The sequence below is a fragment of the Gallus gallus genome, chromosome 10 (genome assembly GCF_016699485.2).
Source record: "Gallus gallus isolate bGalGal1 chromosome 10, bGalGal1.mat.broiler.GRCg7b, whole genome shotgun sequence".
NCBI classification, from domain to species: Eukaryota; Metazoa; Chordata; class Aves; order Galliformes; family Phasianidae; genus Gallus; species Gallus gallus.
Window position 1 is genome coordinate 5,418,806 of NC_052541.1, and position 25,483 is coordinate 5,444,288.

Sequence of the window (25,483 nt, forward strand, 5' to 3'; positions counted from 1 at the left end):
CTGAAGGGTGTAAATGTATATCCCTCCTGTGGTTTTTCTTTTTTCTGTCTGACTTCTTGGTTTAAATGTTCTCTGATAACTGTGGGTCGTACTAAATTTCAATCCTAAGAAATCTGTTGGTTGTTCCTACCTCCAGCTCTGCAGTCTTCCTGTCTCTGGACCGAAGCATCTTGATCTCCAGCTCTTTGTAGCCCTTGGACTCCTTTCTAAAGCAAATAAGTATATATTGGTTTCAGTTCCAATTAAGTGTGCATTAGCGTATTTGCTACAGTCTTTTTCCATTTAAAAAAAAAAAAAAAGCAGCAGCATTAAAGTGATGCAAAGTTTTTGTGTAGAATGAATTTGCTAGCATTTCCTTCATGCTCCTCCATCACACTTCTCTTGTCTTTCAGCAGTTGTACATTGCTACGTTAGCACTTGCATCCATAGAGTTACTTTAATTGTTAATTGAAAGAAAATACATAACTTAAGAAGCACTGATTTGCTTCTTTGCATGTTTAATGTGTGCAAAGAAAAATTCCAAATGAAGGAGAAATTATTTTGATACTGAAGATGTCTGCTACTTATTAATTGGTAAAATTCCAATCGATGTGAGAGCGATCAGAAATGGAAGTTTGTAAATTCAAAAGAATTTTACTGACTTGTTTAAGAAAAGGGGAAAAAATATTAAGAGTTCTCGTGGAGATCTAGAATTGGTCCTTTGGAGAAAGATGATTGGCTACTCTTTGGAGTGATGCCTAACAGTAATACTCCCACCGTACCCTAATTATCCGGTGATTCACATTGCCTTGCTTTATAAGGAATTATTTGAAAAGGAGATGGACGTTCTGAAATGAATTTAAATGTGCAAAACTTGAAGCACTCAACTCTTTCCATAGTGGAAGAATGTGCAAATGCTTAAGTACCACTGAAGTTCTCGATTAGCCTTTTGTTTGGCCTGAGTTAACCAAGTACCAAAAAAAAAAACCAAACCAATGTGGATGGAAAGTATGTCTTACTAAGATATCTTTTTCATATCTAATGCAAAAGTGCCTCACTGGCTAGAGCATCAGCATCTTGCTGCTACCTGTTTGGTTCTTCCAGCTGTAATGGATTGGTTCACTTGTTTGTTAGGGTTTGTTTTTTCCAATTAATTTCAGAAAAGTCTCAGTGGCTCCCAGCTGTCCGTAGTGGAGAAAAAGCAAAAGATAGCTTTGCATTTTGACCTTGAGCTGCAATGGATGTTTATATTTGGAAAGAAACTTTGCAATAAATAAAAAAAAAATCTGGGAGAAAAAAAAAATAGTGAAAGACTAAATCCCAATACAAAAATGGCTGTGGTGACTGCCTGTGAGAGAGGAAAGGATTCTGTGAATTCCTACAGCGCACAAAACTAGATCTTAAATAAAGCAAGCTGTTTGCTCAGTCAGGGATGTGAATATCGCTTCAAATGTTATTGGAGAGTGAGATTAAAAGAAGAACAGTAAGCATGGAGCAGAAATAATTATCAATTTCCAGAAGATAGGTTTTGTCAGGGTGATCTTGTAACATGGTACCATGAAGTAGGTAAGATTTAACAGCAACATGGGTGTCTGCTTTGCAGTATATTCAGCAACATAGGAAGTGGTATTTCAGTTTAAGTACTAGTGGCTTGTTTTTGCTTCTCAGTGCTCTAACAGTTCCTAAGTGAAAATGGGAAGAAAATTTAATAATAAAAAATAAAGAGGAGGAGCATGGTAAAGAGCATTTGAACTCTAGTGAGACTGTAATGGGAGAACTAGACTTAAGCTTCACTATCATTAGAGGGTGAACTTCATAAGGAAATTAGTTTTGCTCAAAGATCAATTTTATTGTATAAGTTAGTCAGGTTATGGTGGTGTAACCAATGACCAAATCAATCTTGCTTATGATGGCACATATTTTACCAGTATTTTGTTTCTGAAGGTCGTACTCCCTTCTAGTTTGTTTGCTATTTCTAACCTGTAAATGTTTACCTGTAAATCTATTACCAATAAATTTTTCCTCCACATTTATTTCCATTGACTCATTTCCTTATTATAGGACATCTCAGAGAAGATAATCTAAAATACGAAGGAAATGCAAAGCAAGAAGGAAATAGATGCACTTGACTAGAGTTGAGAAGAGCTGTTTGTGGATTCTGCTAAGGTATGCGTTAGGACAGTATCAGCTCGCACTACGTGGTTCTTGCAAATGTGAGAAACATTTGGATTAAAGACAGGTGAGTTTAAAAAAAAAATGTTATTATATTTTCAGAATTATAGTTTCACCTTCCTCCTGTGCATATCTCGAATGGCAATTTGCAACATATTTCCTCCTTGAGCAGCTGGTGGTTTGTTTAACTATTGGGTTGTAAGTTAGCAACTGATCTGTAGACAGAAGGGTCACAAGTAGATTTTCATCTACTGGACCAAACTAATAATGAAATTTCTGATGCGACTGTATTTCCAACTTAGTTCAGGAGTTTATTGATGAAGTTTGTAGGGAATTTAATCTGTTTTTGTGGGATGATTCTATATTCTACTTTGGGCTAAGATTTGTCTGTGAATTTATTGGAAATTGATTCTTCTTTTCAGTTCTACAGCTAACCTTGCCCACCTTGATTATTTCTTTGTGTCCCTGTTGCCAATTTTCTGAGATGCTATTGAACTTACTTCTGTGATACTTGGAGATCTATGGAATACGAAGTTACAGTTATTCAGTGAGGTTTTTTATGTCTCCTCATTGTTACAAATGATAGGAATATACGTCACTTTTTTATTTGTATCACTGCTTTCTAATGTCTAATTTCTAATGTCTGTGGAAGAGGAAGTGCTGTGAACATTCCTGCGCCAGAATCTTTTTGTCTTAGTTCACTTTCTGAATTTGGGAGTAGCCTCCTGTTCCTCCAGAATAAATTAGGTTACTCCTGAGAGGGTGAGTTGAAAATAAATTTGCACAAGATATACCTTTGTTTTAGGAAGCAAATTATCAGAGATAAATTGTGACTAATCAAAATTTTTGAATGCTGTTGGTGATGGTAAAAATAGTATAATCGTGTTGAAAAAGTAAATATTTTGTAAGAGAGAGTGCATACAACCCAGGAGGTGTCAGAGAATGAGAGTCTGACTACTCGTTGACTGTTTCCACCCTTGTTTCTGTCTGACTGGCCATGTACTGTGTAAAAGGCTGTATCCAAAACACTCTGAAGATAATCGACTGCCTCATAATATTATGGCTACAACAAAGATTTGGGAGCAAAGATTCTCAACCAAAATAGTAAAGAGTTAGAAATTGTCAAGAACAAGCAGTTCAAGGTAGACAGGTTAAAAATAACACTTGGTGAACTGGGCAGATGGACTCTATTTAAGGACTAAATATACTTTAAAAACCTCTTGGTGTAAGAGGTTTTTAAACCCTGTAAGATACTGTTTTTGTGACATAGCATGCATATGTTTGTAGCACAAAAATACTTTGTGTGTATAGTTAAACTAGTTCCCCAAGAAGGGGTAAAACTGTAGGTTGCTGATTCCACCTGAGGCCTTCCCATTCAATGGGCAAGCTTCTTCCAGTGTGCGCAAATGCTATATTTTAACCAGGAAGAGCACAGATTTCTATACGTAATATTAAAAGAGAAGTTAGTTTGACTTTGCCGAGAGACTTACATGAAACTGATTCAAAGTGGCTTTTTAATAGCTTTCAAATCTATGTGCTTGTTGTTCTGTCTCCATTTGATTTTTTTGTTTGTTTGTTTGTTCAGGGCAGTCTCTGTCAGTCTATAAAAACATTTGCTGATATTCATTCTGTATAAGCAACACTTTGAATTTCTGAGAGAAAAAACAACTTTAAAAGTTGCACGTATCTACAGAATGACAGAGACAGGAACTTACTGTGATAAATCTGTAAGTAACCTCTAAGTACAAATCTTTCTTTAGAGATGCATTTACTAAACAACAGAGAGGTCCCTCCTTTGGGAATCTTTCACTGTTTTAGGCTGAGGTTTCCCCCCTTGCCCCAAGAACATTTTTACTCTTTGTAGGTGCTCAGAGGGCTCTTCACAGAGCAGGAAGAACATCAACCAAACCTGAATCTATCCCAGTCCTGCCAGCTACAACACACATAATCACAGTAAGCAGCTACAGTTTGGATGCAGTCTTCTATGCTGGGAAATGTGAGTTCTTGTGCCAGGTCAACACAGATGTTCTAAGGGAACATACTATATGCAGATATTTGTTATTTAATGCTGAATTGGCTGCTGAAATCATTTTAAGTTTTACCTGTTACTAACAGAAATCTCCATAGTAGCAGATTTCTATTTACAGTACTTGGAAATCATTCCTCAACAGATTCATCAATCCTACTGCTTTATTTGCTTTTTTGGGGGGGTGGTGCGTGGTAAATAAATGTCCAGTGATAGGTTGAGTGTTTCTTTGACAGCTTGCCTTGTCTTTTTTGGCTACAGCAATTACTGCGACGTCACTGTGCCATTTTAAAAATCAACAGTTATCATTTTATTTTAAAATGCCCAACAGAATTACAGCGGTACACCTTGTTAAGTCACTCATTTAATCACTTATTTAAATCAACGCTTTAAAGAACTGCGTGGCTTCAGCAATAATTTAACTTCATCTCAATGTAGCGAGCTATTGATTTCAGATGTTCTTTGGATGATGGTCGTTCCCCACATGAGATTTCGAACTTACAAAGATGAAAGTGTTTATTGATTAGAAAATTATTGGGACAAGATGTTAACAGCACAGAGGCAATCGAATTAAACCCTCAGCCTCTCCGTGAGGAGCTGCTGTGTGTGTGTGGAGGAGCTGCTCTTAAGGTGAGCTGGGTGAGGTACGTATGGGTGAGGTACAAAAGCTGACAAACTTTTCCTACAGCTTATAAAAAAGAACACACTGGATGTTTGTTTTGTTCTTCTAAAGGCCCAGCACGCCCCTGGATGTGGCACTTACATTACAGAGAGCACTCTATAAAAATAAACTGTATGTGGAGGAAAGGAGGCAGAGGAAGAAGTCAGACAAGGTGGGTTTGTGCACTGCTTTCCACTTACACGTCCTGTGCCTGTGCTGCAGGTGCAGAAGGGCTGGAAGGCACAGCCAGCTTTCCTCAGGTGACTGCAGGGCACAGAGCACCGAGGAGCTGTCTCTTTTGGTGTGTTGGCTTTCATGGAAGGGTCTTTTGTGTGGCTACTGGCTATGGCTAGCTGTTAGAGGACTCCCAAGTGACTGAAACAGGAGCAGCAGCCGCTGTTCAGTGGGGCGGGCACCTTCCAGAAAGGCCGATTAATTTTATCGCCTCGCCTCACCTCAGCTTGTCCCAGGACCCGGAGGCTCCCTGGACCGGCCCCATTCTGTCTAACAGCGAACCTTCGGCGTCACTTCTGTGAGCAGACTGCACACAGAATGGAAAAACACCGCGTCCGTTCGCTTACAACGGCGGCCGGAGAGTCCCCTGACCGCTTCTGTGCGGGACCGGCAGCGGCGGGAGAAGTCCCGGCCCCTCCTCCCCACAGCACCGGCGCTCCCGCTCTGCGCGCGCCGTCCCTTCGCCTCAGGGACCGCGGAAGGATTCCCGCCCTCTGCGCACCCCGCGCGCCGCCTCGCGGGGGTCCCACAGTTCCCGCCGCCCGCGGTCCCCTCAGAGCCCCCGGCCGAGGAGGGCCTTACGGCGCAGGTGGCTCTCGAGACACTGGATGGCGGCATCGTCTACTTCGGAGTCGAACTTGTTGGCCAAGAGGTGGTGTTGCCGCAGCATCCAGGCCACGTCCCCGGCCCCGTAGATGCAGACGCTGCGCTGGAAGCGGCCGGTGCAGGGCGGGTAGGGCGCTCCGCGGCTCGTGTCCCCGTCCAGGTACTGCCACTTGACCAGGCGGGGCAGCGCGTTCATGTCGGACATCTGGAACTTGTCGTTGTGGGGCACGGCGCCGGGCACACCGGGCGCGCGGTTCAGCGTGGCCCACACGTGCTCGTCGGGGCTGTAGGTGTCCTTGGCCCACTCGAGGAACTGCTGCGCCTCGGGGTCCTCCAGCACGTGCCGCACGAAGGCCCGCGTCACCGCGATGTAGGCGCTGCCCGTGAACATGGGCGAGCGGAGCGGCGGCGGCGGCTTCTCCGTGGCCGTGCGGACGATGAACTGCTCCACTTGGTGGCGGTACTTCCAGCGCTCCTGCTTGTAGGCCGTCGGCTTCTCCGACTCCATGCTGTTCTGCCCCTGCAGCACCCGCAGCGCGCGGACCGTCTCCGCGTTGGTCTTGATGGGGAAGTCGGTGCCGCAGGTGTTGAGGACGTAGCGCCAGGGCACGGGGCTCCGCAGCAGGTCCTGCATGCAGTTGAGGTCGGCCTGCAGCCGGGACCAGGAGGCGTACACCACGCTCTCCAGACGGCTGGCCACGAAGACGTTGGGGAAGCAGGCGGCGATGGCCCGCACGGCCTGCTGGAAGGCGGCGGGGGCCTTGCTGTCCACGTGCACGCAGTAGACGTTCTGCGGGGCGTAGAGGGAGCGCAGGAGCCGCTCGAACATCTCGATCTTGTGGTGGATGACCATGGAGTAGGCGATGGGGAAGTCGGCCTCCTCCTCGCTCAGCGGGAAGTCGATGTAGCGCCGGCTCTCCTTGAAGCTGCCGCAGTCCTTCGTCATGTTCAGGTACTCCTCGGGGGTCAGGGGCTCCCTCTTGTTCTTCACCTCCAGGTTGCTCAGCAGGGCGTCCCGCACCGCCTTCTCGTCCCCGCGGACCACCCCCGCGCAGTCCAGCCTCCAGCGGGGCTCCAGCCGCAGCGCCCCGTAGAGGCGGTTCCGGCAGCGCGGGTGGGCGTCGCGGCAGGGTCGGGTGGTGCCGCGCAGCGCCACGGCGGCGGCCAGCAGCAGGGAGCCCAGCAGCACCACGCAACGCCGCCGCGTCGCCGTGGGCTTCCTCTCGCACAGCCGCATGCCCGGCCCGCGCCTGGGAGCGAAGCGCTGCCCTCCCGGCCCGCCGCTGCCTCGCCCCGGGGCGCCCCGCGTCGCCTCGAGGGAGCGGTGAAACAGTCGTTGCCGCGCGATGAATAGGCTGACGGTGCCGCGTTCCTGCCGGATAGAACAGCGGCGGGGCAGTCAGCGCAGGTGAATAAAAGGAAGTCCCCTCCCTCCCTCCCTCCCTGCTGCATGACTGCTTCATTTTATTAGTACCTTGATATCTTGTGTGTCTGTGTGGAAGAAAATATTTTATCTTACCACTTTCCAGTTGGCAGAGCAAGCAAAATACTTCTAGAACGTAACCTTGTGCTTTGAAAGAAAAGTATTACTAGGTAACTGCAGGATCTGTGCCCCTTTTGCAGTGCTGGCATCCTGTCAGGGAGCAGCAGCAGTGGTGTTACAGGTGGGAAGCCCCCCTGCAGCAGGGTGTCTGCTAGCCCGGAACGTTTGGGGCTTTAGTAAAGGATTATAGAATCATGGAATGTTTTGGGTTGGAGGAGACCTTAAAGCCCATCTGGTTCCCACCTCCCTGCCGTGGGCAGGGTTGCCAGCCACCACATCGGGCTGCCCAGGACCCCGTCTAACGTGGCCTTGAGTGCTGACGGGGATGGGGCATCCACCATTTCTCTGGGCAGCCTGTACCAGGGCCTCACCACCCTATGAGTAAAAAACATTCTTCCTAATATCTAACCTAAATCTCCCCTTGTTTAGTTTAAAGCCATTTCCCGTCTTGTTCCATCAATTCAGAACATGCAAAAAGCTGGTCCCCCTCATGCTTAGAAGCTCCCTTCAAGTACTTGAAGGCTGCAGTGAGGTCTCCCCAGAGCCCTTTATTCTCCAAGCTAAACAAACCCAACTTCCTCAATCTTTTTTCATGGGGGAGGCGCTCCAGCCCTCTAAGCATCTTTGTGACCCTCCTCTGGACCTGCTCCAACAGCTCTGCATACCTTCTATATTGGGGTGCCCCAGGCCTGGACACGGTATCCCAGATGAGGTCTTAAAATGGCAGAGCATGGGGAGGTCACTGAGGGGGAATCATTGCAGATGGTGTTTGGTAGCTGCTCAAAGTAGTCTTTGTTTTTACAGTAGGAGCAGAAGCTGAAAACAGAGGCGGTGGGTTATAGATGAATAGCCACAAAGTGTCCGCTTATATAAAGAAGTGAAAGAATACTGGTGCATCTGCATGTGCACCTGCCTGAGCAGTCGTACTGAATCACTTCGTGTTTTGACCCAAGCAAAGAATTTGGTTGCACATTTGTGAAGAAGTGTTGGTTCCAATGAAATTTCTGCTTAAAAAAAAAAAAAAAGAAAGAAAGAAAAAGAAAAGAAAGAAAAAGAAAAGAAAGAAACTGCAAAAGAATTGGGCCGTTTTTGTAAGGCTACCTTAAAAAGTGAGAAAATAGTAAGAATTCGACATTCGTAACTGGAAGGAGGAAGACATTGGTTTTTCTGAAATGCAAACAAAGGTGTGTCTTACTACTTATCTGGCTCTAGATATGTCAAGCACACAGAACATGCAGCAGAGGTGAGAACCAGGAGTAGTTCTGCATGGGTTTTTGAAAACAGTAGTTGTTACTTCCCAAATTTTTATACTGAGATTTCTGATTGAGTGTTTATATACGTAACTTGTTTCACCAAGTTTCTAAGTTATCTTCAGTTTGCAGCAGAGTTGATTCACCTGGACAAAGTACATTCCAATGGGGGAAAGATGATTGTTGTGGACTTGGTATATCTAAGATGATATCTTCATATTGAACCTGTATTCTGATTTCATTATGCAAACTTCATATTTGATCTTCATCTTGTGGGCCAGGACTATGTGTTGTAGATACTGTAGATACTACATAGCACTGTAAACAGTTTTTTCTGCTTTGAGGTTCTAGGTGATTCTTAGGAAATGCTGAAAAAGTGATGACTCCACTTGAGAGCTCTTTTAATGGGTTTTCATATTTAATGCCAGTAGCATGCGTTTTGGTATAACTTTGTGGAAATTATGGTCTCGTGATTCAGAAACACAGGTGTGTTTTTCATGCATGTGTTTTTCAGGAGCTTGAAAAGTGACTGTAACTGTCCTATCACACGTTTATATGAGTAAACAGCCCCAGTTCTTTGTTAAAAATTGATAATTGATAAGTCTAACCTGAGACCTGAAAAATGTATTTTCAGTGTTCTCAGCTCTGACCTCGAGGCTGGCAGTGTATTTGATCTCTGAGCAGCGCCAAAACCTTGATAAACAAGTAAACAAATAAACCCAACCCAGCTTGAAGTGGCGGCAGATTGGTGCTGTTTTATTGCGTGCCGCCTAACGATGGGAATTACGTGAACAGACCCATAGGTAATAAATTGTAAAGAAACATCCTTCTTGAAATTGCCGCCATACACACTGATAGTAGTCATGTGGAAGATAGTCTCTGGACAAATTATATTTGCTGATATCTCTATCAAGTGGTAAAAATGTATTTTTTTATTAGGAAAGTCCAATGCCAAGTAAAGAACAAATTTTGATTTTGCTTGTCATCGTTCTGTGAATTTAATCTCAGGCTGATGAATCTGAAACTCTGCTGCTTTCAGTGGTAGATAGCTGCTTGTACATGGATTCTCCCCAAGGTTTTTTGGGTTTTTTGAACAGCAGACTGCAGTAACCTGAAGGAGTTATATCTCTACAGGAGGCTCAGAAATGTCCTCCTTTCCAAATTTCAGGGTGGGTTTTTGAACTCTATTGTGTGGGAAATATGAGCTATGCACTTAGCTGAAACTCTGAACACGTTCCAGGGTGGTTTATCAATGTATCACACTGTATGTACTGAGCAACTCTCTGTGAATGACTTCTTTGTTATTTAGCACCAATTTTTCTTGGTATTGTTTCCTTTTGCGTTCTCTGAAGAGCAAGTAGTAATGCACGTCATCAGCACAGGGAGCATTTGTTTTATTGTCTGCTAAGCAGATGAGCTGCAGCTTCCGTCGTTACAATTTAAACCTTTGTGGTTTCTGTAAGGGTTGGTATTCTGGCTTGTCTGAATAGAGCACTGCGCATTATAGACAACATGCGCACATCTAAAAAGCTTTATGAAATGAGTTCATGTCCATAGTGACAGTTTAGATCAGTAGGTGACATTTTAGTTGTGTAATACCATACACAACAAAGCTGCTATCTCACTATATGGAAGAGTTTTTTTCCATTGCATAACCATGATGAAGAAGCTTAATTCTTAGAGAAACATGAAAGGTGAATTAAATGAGACGTAATTACTTCATGCTTCCTGCAAATCTTTTTTTTTTTCCTTGAGAGAAATGGTAGCCTACACAAACCATGTATTGTTGGTAAAACCCAAGATTTAAGAATTTGTTTTCATCCTAAATAAGGATTAAAAACTATTAATTTAATATTTAAAAACTACTAATATTTATGCTCTTATTTGTAACTAAATAAAACTTCCAGAATGCTTCCCTGTAAACTGGGGGCTCAAAAAGAAAATGGAACAAAGCTTTGGCTTTGTTTAGTGTTAATATCTGTCTCCCTCTGAGCACAAAAATGACTGCTTGAAAGTGTATGCAGAGCAGCTGTCCTAGTGATAAGGATACGCGTAAGGATGCTATAGTACAGTAGGTGATAAGGAACCATCCTACAGTACAAGCAGCCTCTATGAGGTAATCCACAGCCACACGAATATTTGCATAGAGAGCAATAAGCTTGGAGGTAGGAGAGTAGGTTACAATATGAGATAGAGATTATTTCAATGCATTTGGTTTTGCTGTGAAATATAATTATCTGCAAGAACTTAGATAACTTCTCTAAGGTTGTTGTAATATGCTTTTTGCATTTTTGTGTCAGTAGAAGGAATTTGATGTTCACAGCACCATGACTCACCTTTACTCTTTGTGTCTGATAGTTGTTTGGGCTTTTGTGTATCAGCTAGATAGTAAAGTGTTAAACAGAAGGAAGTACCTGAGTGAGGTACAAATAAGGTAAGCATAAGGCAACACACTTCACAAGGTGAGAGTTGAAAGTGTGTAAAATATCAGTGAAAAGCAGTATCAAGTAATTGTTTGTGTATGTTCTGTCCTTTAGACAAAGAAGTAGATGATATGTGTCTCTTCCGATTTTTGTTGTCTTCCCTGAATTTGTCAAACAAGTACGGAGGCTGTCTGTAGAGCGGTCCTTCATCCCTTTTCCCCCTTTTCTTATATCAGTCTTTATGGAGGCACCACCAGCTTCACTGTCTGGCTCAGCTCTTTGTGCCTGGCCTGGGGCACCCCTGCTCTGTAATCACATAGGCCTCCTCTACCTCCCTTCCGAAACATTGCCACGTAAACCCAATAGATTAACGATTGTTTGTAAATGGATCCTCTTTTGCTAATGGCTGGGAGAGAGCTAGGGAGAGGACAGAGATATGTGATAAGGGTATGACTTATGTAAGGAAAAGGTTGTGTATAACTTTTCTTGCTCTTGTCTTCCTCTATTCCTTCTCCCATAGTCAGCTCCTATTTGCATAGGGAGGCTGATGGCTCTAGTTGTCCTGGTGTCCACTCTGTGTATTTCACAGCTCAAGATGATTTATGATATAGCCAACTTGTCAAAGATAACGTGTATGATCATCCCAATTTACAGATAACATACTCTAAAAATATAGAGAGTCAGCTTGCTGGTTCTCCCCAAGGTTATGTGGATTAGTCACCTGACAATGTCTGCCTGCCTGCCCGAAGCCTGAAAGTTGATTTTGCAGACCCACTTAAAAATACTCAAGGCTGGTTCTGATATTGTAGTTGCTTTGGTTGAGTAATAAAGGGAAGTTAAACAAAATTAGTGATACTCACTGACTGCTTCTTAAGTAAAATTGTTCCTAAATGTACTCTATGCATGATTTGCTGTTAAGTACACACTTTGTGTTAAAATATAGTAGTCATTGTGTTGTGAAGTGCTGCATTCCACTTTCTTTGTGTGTTGGCCTAAGGGAATTTTCTTATTTATGTCTACTAGAAATTGATATTATTAGTTATCAATTCTTTCTTTGAACTGTGTTGATAAGTAATTAGATTTATGTTTTCTTGACTGCTCAGACCTCCTCTTTTTACTCACTGTGCTGTTGTGATATTTTTATCTATAAAATTGTAGAATCATACTTGGATTATAGTTTTAAAATTTGAAGTACTGACAAGCTTTTGGAGAACTTTGTGATAACCTTCACAATGTTTGCCCTTAGAAAGCAAAGATTAATTGTTCTTTTTATGTGAATTCTGACACATCTTACTCTTCCTCAAGTGGGATAATAGGGAACAAGGAAACATTCTGGTGTAAAAATAAATTTAGTAAAGCTTATGTAAATATATTTACAAGTGTACACCTCATAGTAAATGTCAGTGTGATGAACTCTGGATGTTCTTACATAGATTTTGCTTCTTGAAATTCCAACCTGTTGTTTCATACCTTAGCTTGGGTTTTCTTGCTTTTTAATTTTGAAAGTTACATGGCTCAGTCCTATATTCTAACAGGCCCACATGTATCTTTTTGGCTGTTTTTATGACTAATTAGAGATTAAGTCAATCTTTGGGGAAACTGATAGGTGTCATTTCTTTGGAGTTTTGCTTCCCTGCAGTTTGTGACAAATGGCATAAGAGCATGTAATACCTCTGAGTCAGCCATCACAGGGATACGTCAGAACATGAAAAGGCAACATATAAATGAAAATCATAATGCAGTATTTATTGTATCATAGTTAGCAGTTCCTATTTTGTAACTGATGTTACTCACCTTATAATTACAGGATCGGTGCTCCAGTTTTTGGACGTCTGTAGAAATATTACTGAAATGGAAGAGTTTCAGCGTTCATTGATGACAGTCGATAGCTGGACTATATGGAGTAACAGTGAGTATGCTTTGAACAAAGATTAAATGGGTAGTCGTAATCAACATATGATCAGCAGAATGTTTCTTAGTGGCTGATGTTTTACACAACAATGGAACTCTTCTGATAAGGTATAATGCAAAATCACTGGCAAAGTATGGGGATAAGGATTTACTCACCTTATGCAGATCACTGTAGAGGCATTCAAATAGTGGAAAGATGCTGGTAAAGGTGCTTGAAAAATAAGTCCTTTAAACCACTTTTAAAACCGACAGCTTTCTGACTGTGGTGTCCAACACTGGAAACTGATCTGGCTGGGAAAAAATAACCTGAGTTTTCGTGAAGGATATAACACAAGGAAAACACAGTGATACTGGGGATAATAAATGCATTAGCTCATGCCTTATTGTTTCTAGAAAAGGATTGCTTCATACAGTGTGGGAAATATAAACAAAACAGCAAACAAAACTCTCTTAGATAGATGATAGAGGCATTCAGAGCTGTAGGAATAAAGAAACAAAAAGAACAAAATTCATTTTGTACATTTATCACAATGGAAAAACCATGATAACTAACCTGTTGAAGGGAATGTTACTTAATAAAGGAGTTCCTGAAATAGATGAAACTATTAGAGAGATTTTGTATCTGAACGATAAAATAATCATAGAAGCATGTTAGCTTTGTTCCTTGTTTTGTTGGCAGCTGTCTGTGTAGTCCTTTGGATTTTGGAGCTTTCAGTTCTGTAATAAAATTGCATTAATTTTTTCAGTTTTATTTATTTTTTCTTGGTCATAAACATAATGACATTCATGTACAGGTTGAAGGCTAATATACAGATTGTCAAAAATTTAATGTGACAGTTCATTTCTCTGTAGCTGCCCAGAAATGCATCTGAATATGTTTAGAGCTACACTCAGTCTGATTGCTTTTGAATATTCCACAGCTAGGTAAGAATATTTTGGGCAGGGATTTTGTCCTATTGCCGTATATCTTGGGCTCAGTGAGTTTGGTAAATTTTCCTTAAATATCTGTAGAATTGATGTAGAGCACTTCCTACATTCACACTCATGAAATGCTGTATAAGCAAGTGCACAAAAGAAATCAGCAAGGGAAATATGTGTTTTTACTGAGTTAACTTTCCTTTTTGTTTCTTTTTCATTTCTTTTTTTTCTTACATTTATTTTCTACTTATAAGAAAAGACCTTTCTTTATGGCAAGAGATTTTGGCACTTGGTTTACGTCACTTGTCGGTCCTGTAGGAGTACCAAATTGTAGGCCTATGGGAAACACCTTAACTGCAAATGCAAATGTGAGTAGAGAGTAGTAGTTCATTCTTTAAAAGACAGGACATTAGCGCGTCCCTATCTTCAGGTTGTTTTCAGATTTAAATTCTATGTGCTCTTTTTTGCTGCTTTTGTGCTCAACAGTGATGGTAGTAGAGATCAGTACACAAAGCACTACCAATAATCTGAACTAAGGTCCATGAATAAACCTAGGAATTCCTTTAAAGTGAAGACAGGTGGTGAAGGGCAAAGGAGAAACAGAGACGATGGTTTGTGTTTTGCTTTAAACAGGGATAAATTCAGTTGCTTATGCCTGATCCTCTTAGTTGTAGCTTCCTCAGTCATTAATGAACTAAAAAAAATGTATGGTGTCTGACTCTTCTTTGTGAAATGGTTCATGTACATGAATGAGAGAGGGTTTCAGAGATGAGCCATTTTTGCTCATTTTTAGATCACTTTAGTATTGTTTGGTGCCAGTAATGAATGGTATTTCCAGGTCATTTCACACATCTATTTCAAACAATAGTGAGTAACCGTTAATCACTTTAACCCTGGACTGTGTCCTGGCAACTGACAATACTATCATAAAGCGAAGGTTTTTGAGATTATGAAGTGAAAATGTATGTTCTGATAAATATTTGCCCTTCCAGTTACTAAGCGGCTTGCTGAAAGGTGAGGAAAAATAGTATAAAATGAGTTTTAAGTTAAAAATTGATTCACAGGTTGACTATCTGATTAATACTTCAGTCACAACTAAGTTGAAATTCAGCAGGTTGTTTCAGAAAAGAGCTGCTTTGAACTGTTGTGTTTTTTTTTTTTATGGTTACCATTACAAAAAGGACAAAAAAGGGAACCCTACCTTTTGTAAGGGTATATTTTAGCAAACAATAGATTGCATCCAGAAACAATACATTCTGTAAGAGTACCAGCGTGCATTTAAAATGGTGAAATGAAATTTAAAATGGTAAAATCTTGATAGCTTGTCCATCAGCTTGCCCATCAGCTGTGCACAGTGTTAGCCATTGCAAAAGCTCCTGAAAAGAAGAAATGGAGTTTGTTGCAAGTACTTTTAGATTTGTTTTAATACACATTTGTTTCATTTCTTTTATTACATACTAGCGTAATTGAAGCCCTGTTGACTAGCAATACTCTTATGGTTTTACTGCTGAGGCTTGACAGGCATATTTCTACTTTTTAGTATGAATATTTATAATATAATAGGAAAGCTAATTAGTGAATGTGGTGTTTGTGGTTTTGTTCTTTTGAATTAAATGTAAAAAAAACCCCACCAAAAACACAAAACACTTTACAGTCTAAACCCTGTCCAACAAAGAAGAGGAAAAAGTTGTCCTTCATAGAAGGATGTGAACTATGGTCCATGTATCTGGGTAGTTCTCCCCTTATTTCATCTTTTTCTGCCTGGAGTTTACTGAAAATAGTTGTCTGTAACTGGAACAATAATGACACAACTTTTATCAAAGGGACTGGTGCCAGTGTGGACTCTCTTGTTTTGTTTTGTTTTGAAGCACTTGAAGTGGCCACGAGTAATGTTAAAGAAATGCTTGTCAATATCCAAGCAATGTGTAGTGAAGCCACAGGGGTTGGGAAAGGTTTTGTGTGCCTGAGTGATAGCATTTTAGCTAGAATATAGATTTAAAGAATTGTGTTTTGTTACATTTGTTCTCCCCTCAAATTGGCAGAGTGGTCACAGATCACAGTGATGCACATTCTCCTTTTGTAAATACTCTAGATGTGATTGCCGTATTTACACTTTTTAACAGTTGTGGATACTGGGTTGTACGAGGGTAAGGGGCCACAGAAAGTGACTAGGTTTCTGTGCTGTCCCAGAATAGCATCTCCTATTGATATTACCCTAGTTGGAATGCTGTATTAGAGGGCTACTGATGTGACCCAGTCAGGCATTATTGTTTCCTTATAGGTCAGTATATAGTATTTATGAGTAAATGAAGCCTTAGGACACAGCAGATCTTGGAAACAGAAGAATAGGAGGTAGTTCTTATATGGCCTTTGTTCAATTACAGTGTTCCGCTGTCTCAAAAAAGTGGGAACTTGGAATTATGCTCAAACATTTACATGATATGAATTCACAAATCAAGAATAACATCTACTGATTGATCAGTGTAGACAGTCCCCTTCCCACAGTTCTTCTGGTCCATAAAGCTTTCTTAGCTATGAAGCCCCTTTTTCAGGAGATAAGTAGCAAATGTGTTCAGCAGTGAGAAAGAATGTCACAGACATGTATTAGCAATTCTGTTTTTGGAGAGAGGTCCCTCAGAGATAGGATTTTTCACCAGAAGACTTTTTGCCTTATGAAGGTTTTTGTTTAAAATCATTCTTTCAAACACTCCTCTTATAAAGAACAAAGAATTCCCACGAGGACATGTTGGTTAGGATACAAGTCCAGCTGGCTTGGTCCCTCATCTGTGACACTCACAAGTGTTGTACCAAGTAGCATAAAGGCATGTATTGTTATTCCCTTGTGGTGTGCCCTCCTAGTTTTTGCTTCAGAGAGTTTCTGAGATGGAGGTGGTATTCCTGTGTTTAATCTCAAAAGATGGCTTTTCTTGAAACAGTTTAATGAGCTGCTTTTTGAACACTTTTCTTTTTTTAAATCCATGGCAGTTTCACAGCTGAGCACGTTGTAGGATGTTGTATTTTCTTGGTGTTAAATCTGCCGCCTGCTAGTGACATTTGAGGGCCCTGTGTATTGTCACAGGAGACAGGGCAGTGATCTGTCTCTTGACTAGCAGTCATCAGGAAAAAGTATATTGAAGACTGCAGATAAAATATTCAGTGACACCCTGCATGAGGAGAAGCACTGGCGTTAGTTGGAGAAGAGACATGTTGGTTATCTGTTGCCTCCATTAAAAATGTAGTGATTTGCATGCTGGATTAGAAAAATGGGATATTTTTTGAAACTGGGCACCAAACCCACAATAAATACTCAATACAGTCAGAAATCTACAGAACTTTCTTAGTAAGAATAAATATAAGATTTTCTTCTCAACAAGGGCAACAAAAGTCTGTTTTTATTTTCTTCCTTCATACAGGGAACAATGTAAATTGCTTGTCCAGGTACTTAGCTTCCAGTTGTTCTTCTATTAATTTGGGATTGTCGATACATCATCAGTGTTCTGTTAGTTCCTGTCTTAAAATATCAGATGTGGTCACAAGACTTGTAGGTGGAGTGCCAAATTACAGATAGATTTACAAGAATACCTGCAAAGTGTATTTGTCCTGCTTCTTAGTTCAAGGAGTAAAGCTGATAGAAGGGTACAAATCTCCCCCTTAAAAACAAGTTTTCAGATCTCTCAAGAAGATATTCTTGAAGTACATCATACTTGTTAGGAAACAGTTTTTATGTATCTTTGAGTCATTGCAGCATAGCTTGATTTTCTTTTCAACATCAGGATCCAAAAAATTGGCAGTGTGGGTCAATTTCTCCGCAACCCTCAACGCCAAATGATTGGGCTAAATACTGCAACTTACATAAGGATCTCTCTGAAGGATCTATTGCTAATAGATCTATGTTTTGCAGGATCTGCTGCTAATACATTCCCACTGTCAACTGGTACTTCTAATGAAACTGAAGGTAATTTGTGACTGAGGGAACTGGCTCCTTTCCCTTAACTAGCCCTGTTCTTCAGCTGTAGGTGAAGAGTTCAATTGTAGCTGAAGTTCTTCTATTGTTTCCAGTAGATGATTCAAATAAATGAGTGTGAGACATTCTGCCAGTTGCTAATTCTGAACTTCAGTTAAATAATTTATCTTGTGTACATATAAATATACTTAACATAAAGAGAATAGGACTCTTCAGAGCAATGTCAGATGTAATAGTCAATAATATTACACTCTATCATGGTGAAAAAGCTGTATGTCTGAACAGTTTATACTCTACATTGCTGTATAACCTGTAGAGGTTTTCCAATATGCTGTTGAATAGCAGGAGCACAAAAGTATTATGAGACAGAATTTCCAACTATAATCAGCAAATTATATCCTGTCTCTCGAATATTTGAACTTAGACACAGCCTCTAACATTGAAGCCCAGTATGGCATATTGTCTGCTATCGTTTGGCATTCTCACTGTGCATCCTTGATTTCTTTCCTGCACCTAGCTTTTGATTTTTCTCTATATATGCACTCCCATCTGTCCAAATCTCTGTCTTGCTGAGACAGGACTCTAGCTTGCAGTTACTGCTGAGTAATTTCTCAGCTTAGGAATTACTTCTACTGGAAACAAAATAAAAAGGAAGTTCTTCTCTTCAAGGGGAGAAAGCTAATTAAAAATCCAGTTCCCTAACTAAAATAAGCACTGAGACCAGTCCTGTTGGCTAGAGGAGGAACTTTGCATCCAAGCATTTCTGAAATGCTGCAGGTTTTGGGTTGATTCATTTGCTTTGTGAAACGCTATTTTTGAACAAATTACAAATTAATCTGTTTTTTTTTTTTAAATGTGCTGTTGGCTGTATGCATGGGGTTCAGGTAGAGCTGGGTGTATTTCTGATTCGTTCTGTGAAATGACTGAATAGACTATGTTAGTTTTTGTCACCTTTTGTCACCTCATAAATTACTGCTGAACAAGTTTTGTGTTTTTTTTTTTTTTTCTTTAAGTATGTGAATACAATGTTCTTGGGCAAATGCCTGCTTGGCAAATGCTATAATAACTTAAAGACTCTTTTTTTTTTTTTTTTTTTTTCCCTTAAGAACAGCATGGCTTTTAGCATAACGCTTACCTGGATGAAGTAGGCCCATTCACCTTTTTGTTTGTTAAGGAAGTAGGTAGACCCACTTGTTTTTTGATTGTTTATGTAAGCAGTGGAAAAGACGACTGTAATGATGGCAGGTACACCAGAAAATGAGTCAAGACTTCTGTCTGATGAGTAAGTCAATCAGCAGCTGTGAACTATACATTTCAAACATTCACTGATCTGTAACAGATGACTTCAGTGACCTAGAAGTTCAAGACCTGCATATGCCTCTGATTTTTTTGGTTTGTTTGTTTTTTTTACTGGTGTTGATGGACCGTTTTTCTTGGCTTTCCCACACAAGTACTTAAAGGAACTTTAGAAAGGAATAATCTGGAAATGCTTTCTTCATACGAGCTTGTCGATTCATGCCTATGCCTATTCAGAAAATCTGTCTTTTCAGGTTATTAGAATCACTAAAATGATGTTATCCTTCAGACAAATCAAACTTCCCTTTAATTCTTTCCATCTTTTTTTTTTATATTTTGTAGTGGTTTTTATTAGATGATAGAAATCTTTTGATTAAAATAAATGTTGATGGGAAGGGCAGATGAGGGAAACCCTTCATTTGCCTCCTCTGAAGTCTATTTAAATAACATTTACAATAACTTATGGCCAATAAAACACAAGTATGCAGATAAACTGGGTTAAGCCTGAATCTTCTAACAGTATAAATATGTGGCATAAGTTTTGATCATGCCAAACTTCAGCTGTAGAAATCTCACGGAATACTAATTTGAAAGCTAGCTTCTGAGGGAAAATAAAGCTTCTTTCCTCTCAAAAACAGAGGCGCAACTTGGGTACGATGTGCACATACATTCCAGTATTCTTCCAATACTATTACTCTATAATAACAAAGAGGTAATGGAAGCAAGAAGAAAACAGACTATTTCAGCCTCAGAGAAGACCAGGATGTTAATTTTCATGTTTAGTAATGGACTTTGCCATGACAAAAAGCAATGACTCCTTAATTTTTGATACTTCATTTTTATACTTCTTTTGTGGAACTGATCTTCCTTGTCCTGCAGGGTTTTTTGAAGTGAGGTGATCCTCATTTAGATCAACATCTTGGCTTGTTAATATTTTTGGGCACCTGGAGAGATCAAGTTTATAAGTGTTAAGAAATATACTGAAAAATGTGCAGTCATATGTTCTCTGACTGGGGCCTATGGGCTTAATCAGAACACTGGATATGCAGGCTTTCAAATTGCCTAGCCTCCTTAGAACTACTTGTGCTCTCTATTATCACCTCTCTTCATTCTTTTCAGTTTTCCTGAATGCACAGGCCTCCATAGGAAGCGCATCTTGGGTTTCCTTGTCTACTTTTGTGACAGCTGCTTGTCAGCAAGCAAGCATGTCAGGAGTGTATATATAAGAAATGAAGTTTCCTGTTGACCTGTGTATACTGTGGGGATGAGTGGGTCTGGCAGAAGCACAAGTGCCACAGTTTGTGACTGCCACTTGATCCAGTGTGCTGCATGTAGTAGTTTGTAGATTGACCCGTAGAGGGAGATCATTAAATTCTTTCTGATACTGTTTTTGCTAGGGTAGATCAGATTGGGTCGCAGCTGGATCCACGCTGCTGCTCAGGATGGCCACAGGTGTTGTCCTGCCTATGGGGTGCTTTTAGCTAGGAGTGTTCCAGCTGGAGGCTCACCTTGAAAGAAACAGCTAAGCATCAGAAGAGAACTGCCTGTGATCATACTCATGGTGCAATGAAGGTGATCTTCGTATGGCAAATGCAAGGGTCAGCTGAGACTAGGTTTCAGAGTGGTCTGGAGTCTCTTGTTCATTTTTTTTTTTTCTCTTCCACTAGTCCTCTACAGTTTGGTGGCCCTGTCTGCATTAAGAATATATTGTTTTTTTTGTTTGTTTGTTTTGTTTTGTTTTTGTTTTTTCCCAACAGCATTTGAATGGAGAGAAAATGGAGGACAACGTTGCAACCAAGGAATGATAGCTTTGTTAGGAAAAAGACAAAGTAGTAAAGGATTCTCATCCAGTTTAGAGTATCTTAACGACTTACAAGGACAGATCTTGCTGAAATGGCTTCACCTCCATCTCAGAGGAAATGAGATGCGCTGAATGAGGGAGGTCCCCTAGCAGTACTTTGGGATAAAGATATTCAAGGAAGCACTTCATAAACGAGGGTTGTTTGGCTTGTTGAGAGTCAACAACATAAGCAGCATGGCTACATTTATGTCAGCTTAAGCTTAGGCTTGGTCTGACAAGGTCTGCATTTTAGTAAGCCCTCCAATATGGACATTATTTTGCCAGTATAAAAGGTGTGTGATTAGATCAGCCCTGGATATGGTACTTAAGGAGCGCAGCATAGTTGTTTCTTTCAGGATAATCCGCTTCTTGATTCAGGGGTTGGCCAATAGCTATTGGATTTAGTGATATAGGCCATTCTTCATATAATAGCAGTGGCATAAGATCACTCGCTATGCTAGAAAAAGGCCTTGCAATGTAGATGTGCCATCAATTAATATTTGTGTTATTTTCTGATCATCCTTAAATGAAAATGAGATTCTTTTCTGCTTCCAATGGGAGCAGTAGCACTGAAAAGAGTCTGTGGCTATTTCTCAACTTTATACAGTCAAATTATTTAGTAATCACATCACTGCATTACTCCATTGTATAAAGAATTTATGTTGTATATGAAAAGGGAATTTTCTGCAACTGAATTATTCCTTCAAGAAGATAAAGATGAATTTCCCTTTAGCGTTGAAATTAGCAGATTAACAGCTAGTTCAAACCACTTCCAAAGGAGTCACCTCAGATTTTGTTTGTGAGGGAATAATAACACTGTGTTTAATGTTCTTTTTGTCAGGCTATATTGAAACCAAGATTTTGATGGTTATACCATTATGGTGTTAGCTTGGAACGCAGAAATTCAGCCTCAAGTCTCTGAGGTATACTTTTCCCTATAAACAATAAAGCTACCGGATTACTGTTTATCTTTCATTCTGTACCTTTGCAGTTGTATTCATGTCTGCACATGTTTAGTGCAGTGCAAGGGGAAAGGGCACCCTTTTTCTACGTCTTTTAGGCAGAGTAATATATACATTATAATTGTATAATAACAATATAATTGTATAAAAAAGTAATATATTTTTACAACTGCGTTCAGAGCCGTAAAGGACAGCTTAGTGTACTTTGTATATCCAAAATACATTGTTTTCTGTCACAAGCCCGAGTCTCTTGCATCCCAGTGAGCACCTCGATGATACTTCCAGAAGAGTTTTAGCTTAGCTTAGGGGAGGCGCTGTCATCTCCTGCAGGAATTTGTTTCTGTGATGCATGGGAAGAGCCTTCTCAGTTACCTTCTTTTTCAGGGCTTAGGTCTATGCAATAGGCACGGTCTCCTTTGTTTTGCAACTTGTTTTCTAGCCTGTAATTCTTCCTTCCCCTTGAAGGTGCAGTATGGGATACCTCACAGTTTCTGTAGCAGTTCCTTGTCTGTTTCATAGTTGCGTGTTACTCTAAATCTTTTTTCTAATGTTCATGTGGAGGGTAGCTATGGCTGGGTGGAGGTTTCTTCCTTGTGAAATGAAGGTGTGTACTTTCTGTGTGTTATCTCACATACCTGATTAATTAAATAGTCTACTTGACGTCTACTAGCTGATAGAAAATTTACCTTGTCTACACAACTTATTTCTAATGCTACCTACCCAACACTTCCCTTTCTTTTGCACGCTTAAGTCCATATTAATCATTAACTCTGGTTATGATCTATTTAATGATGATCACTAAAAAAAAAATAAAATTGTTTTGCACTGAGATACACTTCAGGTTTCCATCTCTGCTGGTTTTGAACAAAGTAAGCTCAGAACTTCCTCAGCAGTCCATTTAGAAACGAGGAAGACACTTTGTTTTATAATCAGTTTTCTTAATTTATAAGAAATTGTTCCTGGAACTCTTGATAAATATTTAAACAAAACTGCTAAAACAAAAGTCGAGCCACACTTGACCACGAGCCTGGGCACAGCTAATGGCTAAACACTGTAGCAGCAGAGTAGCAGCTGTGGTTTAACCCTGCAGGCAGCTAAGTACCACTCAGCTATTGGTTCACTCCCTGTGGGGTGGAGGAGGGAATTGGGGCAAAAAGAAAGTAAGACTTATTGGTTGAGATAAAGGCAGTCTAGTAGGAAAGAAAGGGGAGAAGAAGGGAAAGAAAAAAAAGAAAAAGAATATGCAGAGCAAGTGATGCACAATGGAATTTCTTGCAACCAGCCAAGCAATACTCAACCAGTCCCCAAGCAGAGGCAGCCCCTCGGCCAACTCCCATATGGTATGGGATATTCCTTTGGCTAGTTTGGGTCAGCTATCCTGGCTGTGTACCCTCGCAGCTTCTTTTTCCTCCAGGCTCTTGCTGGCAGGACAGTATGAGGAGCTGAAATGTCCTTGGCTCTGAGCAGCACAAAAAACAAAAACAAACACAAAAAAGCCATCTGTGCATTATCAACATCATTTTCCTCCTAAACCCAAAATAAAGCACCATACCAGCCTCTATGAAAAAGATTATCCCAGCCAAAACTAGAACAGTGATATGTCTGACCCACCAGGCTTTCATCAAAATCAGGAGATGGTCCTAACAGGGCCCTAAAATAAGAGGCAGGTGTACAGTAGAAGCATCTCATGAGTCTAATCTCCTGCAGGAGTAGGTAAGAGACTTCTGAAAGTCATCACGGCTCCTCTTAAAACTAACCAGGGTGCATCTGTTTAAGGTACTATAGGCCAAGGGAAGGTGAATGCCAAAGCTGGTAGTTGCCTCTCAGAGCAATACACAATATTCTAACATACTTTTCAGTTCTGGAATATGGAATAGCTTTTAAAGGTACTTGTCTTTCTGGCATTCATATGCGGTTGTAAGCACTAACAACTCCATAATTTTACTTCCAGATGAGAAATGTGCAGTGAGGTTGAGACTTGCTTTTGGGATTGCTGAGTTGGTCTAACAGTAGAGGGAGCTGAATTTGAGTTTCTGAAGTCCAAGAAGAGTATTCTGGACACCCTCATCTGCAGTGGTCAGTCATTTCCTTCCTCCTGTAGCTGTCAGCCATAAAGAGCCATAACAAGTCATAGCAATTTCGTTTACTGTTCAATTTTCCCACCGTTGAGCAAATATTGTTCCCTTCTTTTTAAAAGAGATGCCAAAAAATGGATCAGATTGTTATTGTCTAAAAGAAAGCTAGCTTTGACAATGCTAAATTGTGGCAAATCCGAAGTACTGAGGATAAGCTCGTTTCCTAGGTTGGTGTTGCCTCCCGATGCCTCCGAGAGCCCTGTCCTGCAGGCAGGAAGGGAAGGACACGGCGGAGGCTGCCGATTTGCTGTTGCTGAAGTTGTGGCACCATCTAGTGGTAGCGTTTAAAAAAGCGGCCCAAACCTGTAACAGTACAGACGTGAAGAATGTTTAATTTTCAAATTCCAGCTGCACGCATATTTAACAGTAAGGATCTGCTTTAAGGGATATGAACGTAAAAGCATCATCTTTCCCCTAAGGAAGACTGACGTTATGCTCCTTCTTAATGTGCATATACACCTCTCCTGTAGGTAACGTAATTCTTCGTTACATCCTCTCACACAGGGTGCTTTTAGTTGTAGAGGAGTTAGCTTTCCAGGGAAAAAAATAATACTTTGCTCTTGAAAAATAGTTTGTCCATGAAATAATGTTCTTTCATGGGTCGAAAGGTGAAGCATTCTCTTTCAAGTATGACTTCTAAGAGAAGCTGGATTAACATTCTGAAATGTAAGAATAGTTACTGCATCGATGGAGCAGTGAAAGTGACATTGCATATTTTTCCATGTAAAACTGCTGATGTGCCTCCATCTGCTCAGGCAAGATGCCAGAGGACAGCCAGTTGTGAGCATTAGCTGTGCTGTCTGGCTCCTGCCATTCAAGGAATCAGCAGTTTTTATTTTATTTTATTCTATTTTTGAAAGAAACACAAAAACAATCTGCCCTGAATTTCTTGTGTTCTTTGTAGGTTTTCAGCCTGTAGGGTGTGCTTGTTTCACACTTTGAAGCTTTTCTTAGGATGCGAGGAGGGGGTGGAAATCTTTTCTTTTAATATTAACGCTAGGACTCTTAGGCATGATTCCAGCAGCAGGGGCTCTAAGGAAAGCACTAGAAGTAGTGAGGCTCATGATAAAATTGTGAGAGCAGGAAATGTTGCCTCTCAGAGGAGTGGGGAGGAATCTCAATGCGTATGCATTCATTAACTTGGCTTTTATAGTTAGACTTCTTTTAGGGTGCCGCTTCTTTCATTGCTGACAGAATTATATGGACTGTTCACAAACCATCTCCTGGAGGAATGCTGTGAGGTGGTTTAGAAGCATAACATTATTTCCTATTTACAGGTTATTGTTGCAGATCTAACATGTAATTAAGATTATTTAATTTTTCTGGATGACTTTGTGTGAGTAGTCTGAAGCTGTTTCCTTGCTTCATCTATCTCTGTCTAACTATTTATTGTACAGAGTGCTACAAGTACTAGTCTGTCAGTAGTAATAATCTGGAGCAAGTTGGAAAGATACCTGCTTGCTAGGCACTGTGGTATCATCGGAACTAATGATTGTGCTGCTTTGTCTCTGCTGTGATAGTAAGAACTTCTGTGCACAGAAGATTGGCTTTGTATCTTACAAG

General features: G+C 40.6%; 2 protein-coding genes across 30 annotated transcripts in view; one reads left to right on the forward strand and one right to left on the reverse strand.

Moving 5' to 3' along the window:
• Nucleotides 1-2,090: 2,090 nt before the first annotated feature.
• The window catches only part of OTUD7A (OTU deubiquitinase 7A), a 168,320-nt gene continuing 144,927 nt past the window's right edge, over nt 2,091-25,483 (forward strand). For 15 of the 29 annotated variants that reach the window (XM_046899294.1, XM_046899295.1, XM_046899272.1 and 12 more), the window contains exons 1-4: nt 2,091-2,218; nt 3,737-3,878; nt 4,439-5,010; nt 12,702-12,803. The gene's annotated coding sequence lies outside the window, so the exon portion shown is untranslated. Of the gene's footprint in view, nt 2,219-3,736; nt 3,879-4,015; nt 4,105-4,438; nt 5,011-6,956; nt 7,087-12,701; nt 12,804-13,653; nt 13,730-25,483 lie in introns of those variants that run through there. The other 14 variants (XM_046899287.1, XM_046899288.1, XM_040706868.2 and 11 more) reach the window with 7 other exon arrangements.
• GCNT3 (glucosaminyl (N-acetyl) transferase 3, mucin type) lies at nt 4,459-6,967 on the reverse strand. Its single transcript, XM_425064.7, has one exon. It carries the CDS (start codon nt 6,913-6,915, stop codon nt 5,626-5,628), a length of 1,290 nt encoding a protein of 429 aa, XP_425064.2. The 5' UTR covers nt 6,916-6,967; the 3' UTR covers nt 4,459-5,625.